This window comes from Battus philenor, unplaced genomic scaffold (genome assembly GCF_028537555.1).
Source record: "Battus philenor isolate CCGP_79_NKW_IND1 unplaced genomic scaffold, ilBatPhil1.0.hap1 SCAF_25, whole genome shotgun sequence".
Taxonomy (NCBI): Eukaryota; Metazoa; Arthropoda; class Insecta; order Lepidoptera; family Papilionidae; genus Battus; species Battus philenor.
The window spans coordinates 529,155-541,845 of NW_027181688.1; the positions used below are offsets into that span (position 1 = coordinate 529,155).

The window sequence follows — 12,691 nt, forward strand, 5'->3', positions numbered from 1 at the left end:
ACGCACATGAGATATTATAGAACAGACAGCTAGACTTTCATCTGCCTCATTCGTCACGCAACTCAGATGCTTCAGGCAGCGATTAGCACCTACGAGTACACTGCAGTCACCACTTGTATGTAAGCGGTGAGACGGCGAAGACACCAATTACAAGACGCACATGAGATATTATAGAACAGACAGCTAGACGCTCCGGTCTCATTCGTTGCGCAACTCAGTTATTTTAGGCAGCGACAAGCACCTACGAGTACACTACAGTCACCACATGTATGTAAGCGGTGAGACGGCGAGGTTGCGGTTAACAAGACGCACATGAGATATTAAAGAACAGACAGCTAGACTTTCGTCTGCCTCATCCGTCCCGCGACTCAAATACTTCAGGCAGTGATTACCATTTGCGCGCGCAATACAGTCACCACTTGTATGTAAGCGGTGAGACGGCGACGACACCGATTATAAGACGTACATGAGATATTATAGAATAGACAGCTAGACGCTCCTGTCTCGTTAGTCCTGCGACTCACATACTTCAGGCAGTGATTACCACTTGCGCGCACACTGCAGTCACCACTTGTATGTAAGCGGTGAGACAGCGAAGACACGGATTACAAGACGCACATGAGATATTATAGAACAGACAGCTAGACTTTCATCTGCCTCATTCGTCACGCAACTCAAATACTTCAGCAAATGATCTCATTAGTCCTGCGACTCAGATACTCCAGGTAGTGATTAACACTTGCGCGCACACTGCAGTCACCACTTGTATGTAAGCGGCGACACGGCGAAGACACCGATTACAAGATGCACATGAGATATTATAGAACAGACAGCTAGACGCTCCTGTCTCATTCGTCGCGCAACTCAGATATTTCAGGCAGTGACTAGAACTTGCGCGCAGACGGCAGTCACCGCTTGAAGTATATTAACAGTGAAACGGCGACGAGACGGTTGACAAGACGCACACGATATACGCGCATACTATAAATTACTCATAGATATTGAATATTTCAATTAAAACTTTGTTTATAACTTCAAAATTGAACAGAGAATTTCAATCCACACGTAAATAGGATAATATAAATCACCAGAGACACTGTTTGCAATATTCATTGAGGTACTCTAATAAAAACTAGGCATAAGAAAGTATATATGTATATACAGAAAAAAAATATTAACTAAATAAAAATCAAAAAAATATCATATATCAAATCGGACTAAAGACAGCAGTTAGTAAAGGCGAAACTAAGCGGATGGTAGGAGAGAAGAGATATATTGAAGAGTTAGATAAGACAGGGTGGCAAGCGAGAGAACGTAAGAGATCCAGGTTTAAGTCACTCTTTTTGGCTCAACAGCCCAATATATTATCGCTCTTGCTCTACTCGCATCCATCAACTCCACCCGGCCTTGGCTATATTGTTACGTACTGTGGGTTCTGACTCGAAATAAAACACCACTGGTTCACAAGGAGTCCTTTATTCACAAATCATATGGTCACCCTACTTTATCACAAAGTATACTTTCAAGTACAAACTACGCTTCCAAATCGCTCAAGAAATCACTGCCCAAATGACTTGCAAAATAGTCACTTTGTATCACTGATGGTAGACATTAATCTTATATCTCCGAAAACAACACTGAACTGTCTACATGGGGAGTACACCTATTTATACTACGGATTAGATTCTAGTAAGTTCGAGATAGTATTCGGTCAAAATTTCCGAGAACCGCACACAAAAATTTATTAATAACAGTGTTTGTAACAATATCGTCAGTCCACTTACGTAATGCCTTATTAAAACCTTATTACCTGGAAAGTTATAGTTGAAAAACAGCAATGTATAACAAAATATACAATACTCACATTGACGGGCAACGGCGCTGTGATGGGGGTTTTATTCCGCGAGCTGTTCTGCTGAACTGTGAGCACGGTGGTAGGTTTCGCTGGAAACAGTTTATTCTATATTTAAAAATCAAATATTTCACGTAAATTGGTATAAACAAAATGGTCACATTCCATTAAATATATATATATATATATATATATATATATATATATATAGATAAATGTATGTTTGTCTTTGTAAAAATTCCGCAAAAGATTATTGGACTACCATTTACAAAATTAAAAGCAAAATTTTATTTAATAAAGGAGTGATGGCCTATAATTACTTTGATTTCATTTAGGCTAAATCTGATAAAGTGTATTTGTATAAATCAGTGGTACACTATTAAAAGATTATTGTGGAGTTTCTTCCTGCTTCGTCTTCATAAATATAACACATTACGAAGGTACAGTCAAAAATAAATAGTATAGTAAGTTGTCGAACTAAAACAATTCTGTTAAAAACTTCCAATGTTGAATAAACTAATTTTATCTTATTTTCAAACTGTGCCAATAGATGGCGCTAGTAGTCAAGCTTTGTATCTTATGTGGGTAGTCATAGAAATGAACGATCGGTTCAGACGACATCACTCCAGTGGATATCGGTGCAGCAGAAACTCACCTCGAATCATGTGCACGACCTGCTGGTGCGTGTGCTGATACACGTGAACGGAGTCCACGCAGAGAATGCGGTCGCCGGCGCGCAGCCCCGCCCGCCACGCGGCGCCCTGCTCCTTCACCGACTGCACGTAAACTGGGTTGTCTCCTGTACCACGGAACCACTGATTAGCAACACTCATCTTCTACCATTTAATGGAATCAGGCATTACTTGGCGGAAGTCCATCCTAAGTAAGAAAAGGACCAAAATTTAGCCACTCCCGCACATGCAGTGGTAGTCTCTGACTCTGTGTTTGGCACTAATCGGTGTAACATAGCTCCTGAAGATGCCCCGTGGAAGGGTGAAACACGTGTTGAGTGATTTGGTGGTGGCGGTTGTGTGATTCGCATTGTTAGCCGCACGCGCATTTATCAGCGGGCTGGCGGGCGGTGCATTTCATTGCACGACTACCACTGCATGTGCGGAAGTGGCTAAATATTGGTCCTTTTCTTACTCATCTTCTACCATAACAAACCAATATTTTATCCGATCGGAGTAAGGATAGAGAAACAAAATGAGTTAGAAAAATGTTCACAACTAAGAAAGGGACTAATATATAGCTACTTCTGCTATGCAGCAGTAGTCGTACAATAAAGTGCACCGACCAGTGTCGCCACACTGGTACAACATCTCCTGAGGATGCCCCGTGGAAGGGAGAAACACGTGTAGAGTAAATTAACGGTGGTAGTTGAGTTTCGCATTGTTCACCGCATGCGCATTTATCAGCGGGCTGGCGAGCGATGCACTTAATTGCACGACTACTGCTGCATAGCAGAAATAGCTATATATTAGTTCTTTTCTTAGTTAAGATGGACTTTCGCAAGGTAACATCTTGATAAGACTTGAGTTAGTTTTCATAATTGAATATATCTCTCATGGATAAACAGTAAACACTTAAAGTTTAACAGCGTTCACTTTCAATCACATCATCATATCACCGATAGAAGCCCACTGCAAGGCATCAATCTCCACCAAAAATAGACTCATCATCTGGTCCTGAACTGCATTTAACTTACACAGCATCAACACCACCTCTAAAACCTTTCGAACACAACGGTCTTCGGTTGGGCAAGTTCACACTGCCAGACGAGCAACTCTTCGAGCTACGTCGATGATCTAAGTTCTCCGAGCATAGCCTTCTATTTTACTCTTATGATGACCTTGAAGCTCCGTGACCTTTTTGACTAGACAAATCAAAAGGTTATGTCGCTGACAGAAGGTTGAGTATCATTATTGCAGTCGTACGACATCCACAGCTGGACATATGCCTCCCATAGAGACTTCCAATAGTTTGAGCATCGCTGTCATAAACCTCCCAGAGTTGGACAAGATTAGATATACAATAAAACCACACTTTACGCGACTCCGTTATACGCGGTTTCACTATAACGCGAATTGCAAATTTCGCGCTCAAATGCCTCGAATTACGCGAAAGAGTGCGTATAAATATAATGTAGTCATCAACTTCTCTATAGTGTCTTGACCATCTGTCAAACAATTAAAAACAATGTTGGGTGTTATGAACGTATTTTACAAGAACGTAAACAAAACGTTACCCAAAAGACAACAGATGTATTTTTCCGTAAAAAACAAAGAGTATGTATTGCATAAAGTGTTCCTAGAATTAAAGTGATTGATTAAAATGATTTGTATTTTTTTTTGTAATGATTTTTGACTATGTATAATCATAAACCTCGTTATACGCGAATTTCAGTTACCGCGATTTTTTTGGAACGTATCCCTCGCGTAAAGCGGGGTATTACTGTATACGAGTGCAGTTCTGGACTCACCGGAGACCTTCATGCCGTAGCCGTGCTCGTCACGGGCCACTGTCACCGTGAGCAGTTCCCCTCCGCCCGCATCTCCTGCCCCGCCCAGCATCACCTGCGGACAGAAACGCACAGTTCATACAAGTGATCATAACATACTGCCCTCCAATAAAAAGAGAATAGGCGGAAAGGATACTAGGGAAGAATTCCTCTCATACTGCAAGATAATAATTAAAAAAGTGATACAAAAAAAAATTAAAGACGATAAGAAAAATGTAATAATATGTAACACAAAATGTGATATAAATGTAAACGAAAAGAAATAAAGATAAAATGTAACATGTAATGAGGGAGAAATGAAAGGTCACAGAGTAAAAGGGAAAGATAGCAGAAATGTGGCATGAAAGAATAGATTGAAAGAATATGCGAAGAGCGAAAGGAGAGAATGGAAATAATAAATAACTATGTGAAAAAATAAATTTCCCGTAAAGTCCCTGTCCCACCAAAGATAGGGGTGCGAGAGGCCTCCAATAGCGGGGGCGAAAAAAAAAAGAGAGAGAGCTATTGGAACGCAGTCAGGCGCGGTTCAGCAGGGCTTCGCGCAAGAAATTGACCTCTTCCTCAGGAACTACGGGTCCATGAAGCTATCCTGCTTATTTGAGATAAAGCGCGATGTTTGCCGCATACGCATTTATCAACGGGCTGGCGGGCGGTGCACTTTGTTGCACGACTACCACTGCATGTGCGGAAGTGGCTAAATATTGGTCCTTTTCTTACTTAGAGAACATTTAAAAAAGATGGTAAAAGAGCACTTCCTTGGCCCCTTAAATAGGATATTGTGTAGCATTTGTTATTTATTCGTATATAATATATTTTCCATGCGTATATATATATATATATATATGTATGCGTATGGTAATGTTTATATATATATACAACCTAAACTGCCCTCTCTTTCATGTCTCTCATCTCCATCAAAAGGTTGTCTTGTAGAGATCGCCTCGAGCAAAAAGACCGCCTCTTGTACTTCTTCATTTGTTTCTTATTAAGTTATCACCTATGGTGTTAGAAAAGTGTAAAAAAATAATCACACTGCGTATAAATATTTAAATACAAAATGTTATCCAAGCGTGCAGTGGCGTGAAGGTTGCGCGGGTGAGATTTACGACCTACAGCGCGATAGTAAAGTACAATCTAAATAGTTCCAAGTAAACAATTCCAGTGCATCGAGCCTTCGGAATGTACACGCGAACAAGTGCGTGCAAATCTTAATATATATAAATCTCGTGTCACCGATTTTTACCAAATTTTACATGCGTATTCAGTATGTCTGAGAATCGGCTACTATCTATTTTCCATACCCTAAAGTGGTAACGGTGGTCCACCCCTAAATTTTATTTTTAATTTTTTAGACAATTTTTTTGGTTTTTATTTTATTATGATACAGCATAACAAAATACATACAAACCTTAATTTTCACTCCTCTACGATTAACCCTTATTTTTAATTTGTTAATTAAAAACTTTAATTTTTTTGCAAAACAACGTTTGCGGGATCATAGTTACTTATAATATCACGCTTTAGTGTAGCGACCTCGATAACAAATTCAAATGCAAAATATCTTTATTCAATTAGACATTTGCATGCGTTTTTTAATCTATTATTTCAACAAGCTGCCGCCAACTCGGAACGCTTATATAACAGCCGAACAGAAACAACGCCTTTCAGCATTCGGCTAAGCCGAAGTTCGACCCTTTCAGGCGCCCTTGTGTCGGAATACTAATCGGGTATTATCGACAAGTCACAATTCAAGCTGAGGTCTCCTTGGGGTCCCTGAAGTTAGTCACTCTATGGAACCTTCACCAAAGTGATCTAAAAACTCGGCGGCTTCCTTTTCCAGTAAAATAGTAACATGTAACGGAGGAGCCGTATCTCCTCCAGGAACCTCCGAACTTGTTACCTTAAAAGTGATCTCAGGATAAGCACACTCTTCACCCTGACACCTTATACCCGCGGAATCTGCAAATGCCATTTGGGCAGCAGAGTGAAATAAAAAAAAACATTACAATATCATTACGTAGCAAATACGGCAACCGCCGCACAGACACTAGTGTACTGTCTGAGGATGGTAATATAGAGCAGGATAGGTGGTCGTACGAAACGTAATGTTAATAAATACATTTAAAAAACTTTTAAGTTAAACGGTTTTTTGATACCCATATTGTGGTGGTTGTGGAAAAATATGTACCTAGTCCGCCATATTGCAACGGCGTCCATCTTGAATTTTAAATTTTGACATAATCATCGTGTTTTACTAGTGTAGCCCTTTCATTTGATACCCATATTGAGGGGGTTAAGGAAAAATACGTAATCCGCCATTTTGTATCGGCGGCCATCTTAGATTTATAATATTATTGATTTTATTATATTGTATTGTCATCTAAATTAAATGTGTGTACCAAATTTCAGATCAATCTGACAACGGGAAGGTGCTTAAATTTCAATTTCTAATTTTGATCCAAATAAATTCCGTACGGGTCGAACTAAATAAAACCGTTTAAGAACGGACCTCTCCCACCAGTGGCGTAGCTAGGGGGTGGCGAGCGGGGCGGCCGCACCAGGCACCACAAGCAGGGGGGGCACCAAAGTTGAAAATAATTTTTTTTTTGAATGATGAATAATGAAATGTTAAAAGAAAAATGAAAACCATAATTTAAAGTAAATAACATAAAAAGAATATCGAATTTTATTATTTTTATGCTAAAAAATTTGTTAAATAATATGAACATTAAAAAAAGTAAATGGTTACAAATTATAATATACACAGTATTTAAACTTTTCATTCGCAAAACACATAAAGTGTTTTTTAAAAGGGCCCTAAATGACAAAATAATAAATTTATAATAACATTATTGCAAGATTATTTAATGATAAATATATTAAATAATCTTGCAATAATGTCAATAGAACATGAACTAGTCGACACTATTGATTTTGAAAATGTGATTAATGACTTTGCAGGCCAAAAAGTGAGGAATGTCCGTTTTTATATTTTCCCAATAAATGTTATTAAGATCTAATGTTATTTTATACATAATTATTATTATTTTGAACCAAAAAAATATATATTAACTACATTCTGTTTTGAATTTTGAATTTATTTAGACTCTTTGGGGGGGGGGGGGGGGGCACCAAGCCCTAATCTGCCCCAGGCCCCAAATACCATAGCTACGCCACTGTCTCCCACTGACTTCTGGAGGGGATATACTGTTTATTCGTCTCAAAAATAAATTTCAATGTTAATTAAAAATGGCCGCCACCACGTGCGACACGCGGCCGCGTCCAGATGGCAGACATGGCGGTCGTAAAAAAATATCGCGAATGTTGTTTTTTTTGCGGACATGGTATGGTTAAAATACCGGTTCTCTTGCTCGCACACGCAGCGTCCTATTGCAGGGCTTCAACTCAATTTTTTTAAAAACTTTCAAATCGAAATCTTACATATATTCCCTTCCGCTGTTGAGAACACCTGAATAAAACCTTTCGTTCTTCTATCACCTTTTATAAAAACCACGTGAACATTTTCACACACCGTAGTTTATTGCAGTGACTTATTGCCTATATTAAAGTACACGAACAGAATATACATACAGTATGATTTATTATACATGTAAAATCTTTAAAATGGATGAATTTATAACTCATTTGCTGTCAATTAATATGAGGTACACCCTATATATAAATCAACGGTTTCAGAAATAAAGTAATGATATAAGAGTAAGAAAATGCGTTTTTAAAACTCGAATACTACACATGTATATAATATTACTTACACCTATCCCCCGATTTACACGGTAGATATGTTCCTGAGAAAAACGAGTAAATCGAAAATTTAAAATTTTCAAGTCAAAACCGTGCAAATCGAAAAGCTTGCAGAAAATACATAATTTTGCTATTTAACAGTTGTGTTTTTTTTCAATATTATTCGGTGTACACAGAAATAAAAATTAAATGCATTGAAAAGTTAAAATATTTAATATATTAGATATATAACAGAAGACCAAAAATAAAAAGAAACGTGTTTTATTATCCTTTATCACTGTCAGAAATTACTCTCATTCTTTTTTTCGGAATCGAAGGTTCGAATTCACTTTTATCACTCGAAGTTATTCGATGTTTGAAGCAGAAATATTTTCATCATGAGGGATGGTAATAAAATCGGTTATTAAAACAAAATAAAAACTTTTTTGGAAAACCGTGTAAAAGCGAAAACGTGTAAAACAAGTACCGTGTAAATCGGGGGATAGGTGTACTATTTATCACTGTAGGCTATACTGCCAGAAGTTACGTACGTCGTTCATTAGTTACATAATGATCTACAGGATGCTTGATTATACGTGTAAAAGATTTTTTCATTTAAACATTTCCAATAACTCAACAAAAAGTCCAAAATAATAATCATTGTAGAATCGGTTTTGATCAAACATTGTCGCTTTTATCTCTTGCAATCCCCCCCTATAGCACGGCACATTTTTGCGCGTTATAAGAACACAATGAAAGTAGTTTAAATTATATGTAATGTATAGAAATAAATAAAGTTGGAGTGTCTGTTTGTAACATTATAACAACTTTTAATACATGTGAATAAATATACGTATCTAATGGATTCAGGCGTTATTTTGCGAAAGTCCACCCTTAGTAAGAAAAGGACAAATATATAGCTACTTCCGCACATGCAGTGGTAGTCGTGCAACAAAGTGCGCCGCCCGCCAGCCCGCTGATAAATGCGCATGCGGCAAACACCGAGTGCCGGCACTAATCGGTGTAACATAACTCCTGAAGATGCCCCGTGGAGGGGTGAAACACGTGTTGAGTGATTTAGCGGTGATAGTTGTGTAATTAGCATCGTTTGCCGCACTGCATGTACGGAAGATGCAATATATTGGTCCTTTTCTTAAATATATATACGGTATATGTATCAAAAATAACATTTTTTTTTCATTACTGTCTCTGTTTGTTCTGGTTGAACAGACTTTAACGGGACACACACTGGTAGGTAGCGGGTGTAATAAGGAATAACTTTTTTATGGTTCCGTTTTTTGAACATCTCGTTCAACCACTATCATGGATGTATCATCTTTCGTCCATCTCAAAGTTTTTCATTCCTTTCCATCCATACATCGCCTCACTTCCTTCGCCTTTTATCATTCCCTTTATTATTTTTTTCATTATAAGGAGTAAAAACTCTTAAACAAAACACAAAGAAAATCTATGTTTTAGATTAAGTTTGCGCATTTTGTTAGAGTTAATAGAAAATCATTTGCAGTGCACACAAATCATACTAAATCTCTCAAGAAATATAATAAAGAAACACTCGCGACTAAAAGATACGAGATATATAGATGGAATATGAACGCAGTGTGAATAGCGTAAAATCGTAACGCAAAGCAAATAGCTAATATATAGTGACATTAAAAATTTTATAGATATTATTTAAAATGTTATTGGATAGGCAAAAGCATCTACGATAAGGTAATTGCTTCAATAAAACAGCTTTCAAGTGAATTTCAATAAAAATCACACTAATGGCTTAAAAGGCATTTGATTTATTCGATAAGCGAGTTCATTGTCGTTCAGTATATATATATATATATATATATATATATATATATATATATATATATATATATATATATATATATATATATATATATATTAACTAACTGTCCATGCATACGCCCACAAGTAACATGCCTATCGCATTTAAAAAAAATAACATATTTCAGAGTGATTACTTCGGTATGTTTCAGAGTGATATATATGAATATATGTGTTGCCGGTGATGACATACGGATACGGAACGTGGTCACTTACAATGTACTTCATGAACTTTAAAAAAAAACTGGACAATCGAGTTGGACGATTACGTTTGCACATACGAAACTGCTCTATTCATGAAGAGATGTGAAGTCTTTTGGAACGGCAGCGTGGACCACTCGCCAATATAAGGTAGACGTTTCTGTCGACATATTTTACAGAAAAATCGATTGATTTGTTACCGCTCCGGTAATTTGTATACTAGATATCAAAATGTTGATAACGAAGGTGAATATATTGTTGATTAGAAACAAAAACTTGTTAAAAATGTAGTCGTGTGAATTTAACTTAACAAAGCGACATTACTTTTCGTTCCAGCTAATATAAAACGATATTTAATCTGTGCATTTTGAATCATATTTGATAAGAATAAACTCAACAGTACATACTAAATCAGTGATTCCCAAAGTTGTCTATATCGACCCCTAGGGGTCTATGGCAACCTGCAAGGGGTCTACGTCAGCGAAAAAAAATTTGGGGGTCAATGAAATGAAAATGGGGGTCCACAGACTGGACATCATTAGCCGAGGAGATTTAAGATTAGCCCTTAGAAAATTGTCGCCAAATGTTGATAATTTATTATTAAAGCATCAGGTTCATCCTTCTCACTAAAACGATTGCTTATGTTATTTTATTTATAGTTTATTTAATGTTACATATATTTTAACAGATACAAAATTTTATTTTGAGTAGTTTTAATTTAAATTCAAATAATAAATGTATAAATTAACATGTATTTTTACTTTAAGTTTTTAACACTAAACTTCACTACAGTTATAAATTTACGGGAAATCAATAACAGGTAAGTAGGGGGTCTACCCAACACGGAAAAACATGTCAAGGGGTCTACGACACAAAAAAGTTTGAGGAACTCTATACTAAATAATCGACAATAACGGCAATAAAATGACGCGACTTGTACAATAAATGGTTAACTGCATTTCTGTGAAGCCACGCCAGCTATTGTAACGTTGCAAGTTAACGTCCCATAAATCTTAGTTAAAATTTTAACCAAAAAAATATAATCACGAGAAACGTCTCATAAATCGCAATACAGCAAAAAATTGTTCAACCCTTAGCGGGTAACGGTACGTCTCAAGTGGCGTGGGGTCGTGGGAGCATGCTATTGGTTTAACGGATCTTTGTTTTTATAACAAAAATTCCTATGCGCCCGCGCACCAGCACACAGAGTTTACACCAGTGCTCGGGAGAAGGATCCAGGCCTCGGTCGCGTTCACTAGCTAGGTGTCGTCTCACGCACCGACGCACACTCTTTGTGTCGGTTGCGTTCACCAGCTATGTGTCTTAATACGCGCCGGGGCCAATTAGAATTTACGTTATAAATTCACGCCTTGGTCCTATTCATTCTCCGGGCATCATTTAGTTCACGCCACAACCTTTACATCGTCTCGCACCCCAAGGGGTAAGTGTTGAACAAATATTATAAAGACATCATTATTAAGTAGCATTTATCTATAAGTTAGAGTTCAACATTTTGTCTGTGTCCATAGTTCCATCATTATGTATTCATTATTACTTTTTAATTTGTTTAATAGTTTATCTCTCCTATTATTATTTTACATGCTTTACATTTTGTAACTCCGTTCTGACAGTAAACAATCACATCAACTGCTTTCGGTTTCTGCCCTTCCATCATCGCAAGCCATCTCCGGGTTTACAGTCAGCGGAGCAAATTGTACATATACTTATATATGTATATCATAACTGTGACATTTATTCACAGGTGCAAGGTTTACGCTGCTATCTTTATGCTGCGAGTTTTACGCTGCGACTTTGATACTGCTATCTTTACACTGCAAAGTTTATACTACAAGTTTTAGACTGCAAGTTTTACATTGCAAGTTTTAGACTGCAAGTTTTACACTGCAAGTTTTACACCGTTGGAATTATATCACCGTGCACCGGAACCGACACATACTGCAACCTACCGGCGCTCCCTGCTCTCGACTTGCTGCCGCCTGACCAGTCCTGGGAGATCGTGCAGCTGCCTACCACCACCATCAGGGGAGTACCGAACTGCGGTGCAAAATTAGACCAGGCCTTCTGCCCACTACCCTTAGTTAAATAATTAAATACATATATATTTTTCTTTGTGTGCTTTTTTTTTGTGCCAACTACCTATTTTAGTTAATTATAAATATATATATTTTCTTTTATTACGGCACACTATAAGCGTTTATTCATACATGTACATTGATTTAAAACTTTATTACATGCGAAACGATAGCATATATGTAAAATAGGATACGTAATGTCAAGTTATAAAATTTATTAATGGTCTAAACAACTAATATAAGTAAGAAAAGGACCAATATTTAGCCACTTCCGCACATGCAGTGGTAGTCGTGCAACAAAGTGCACCGCCCGCCAGCCCGCTGATAAATGCGTATGCGGCAAACAATGCGAATTACACAACCGCCACCGTTAAACTTCTCAACACGTGTTTCACCCCTCCACGGGGCATCTTCAGGAGTTATGTT

General features: G+C 37.5%; 1 protein-coding gene and 1 long non-coding RNA gene across 2 annotated transcripts in view; one reads left to right on the forward strand and one right to left on the reverse strand.

The window, feature by feature from the left end:
- The window catches only part of RhoGEF2 (Rho guanine nucleotide exchange factor 2), a 292,722-nt gene that overhangs the window by 229,181 nt on the left and 50,850 nt on the right, over positions 1–12,691 (reverse strand). The window contains exons 2-4 of the mRNA XM_068768213.1: positions 4,335–4,428; positions 2,508–2,651; positions 1,865–1,944 (exon numbers count right to left, since the gene is read on the reverse strand). Of these exons, the coding sequence (XP_068624314.1) occupies positions 1,865–1,944; positions 2,508–2,651; positions 4,335–4,425 (315 nt within the window). The 5' untranslated portion in view covers positions 4,426–4,428. The remainder of the gene's footprint in view (positions 1–1,864; positions 1,945–2,507; positions 2,652–4,334; positions 4,429–12,691) is intronic.
- On the forward strand, positions 11,190–12,302 carry LOC137925013 (uncharacterized). The gene is made up of 2 exons (XR_011107625.1): positions 11,190–11,613; positions 11,935–12,302. It is a non-coding gene; the product is annotated as an uncharacterized lncRNA (long non-coding RNA).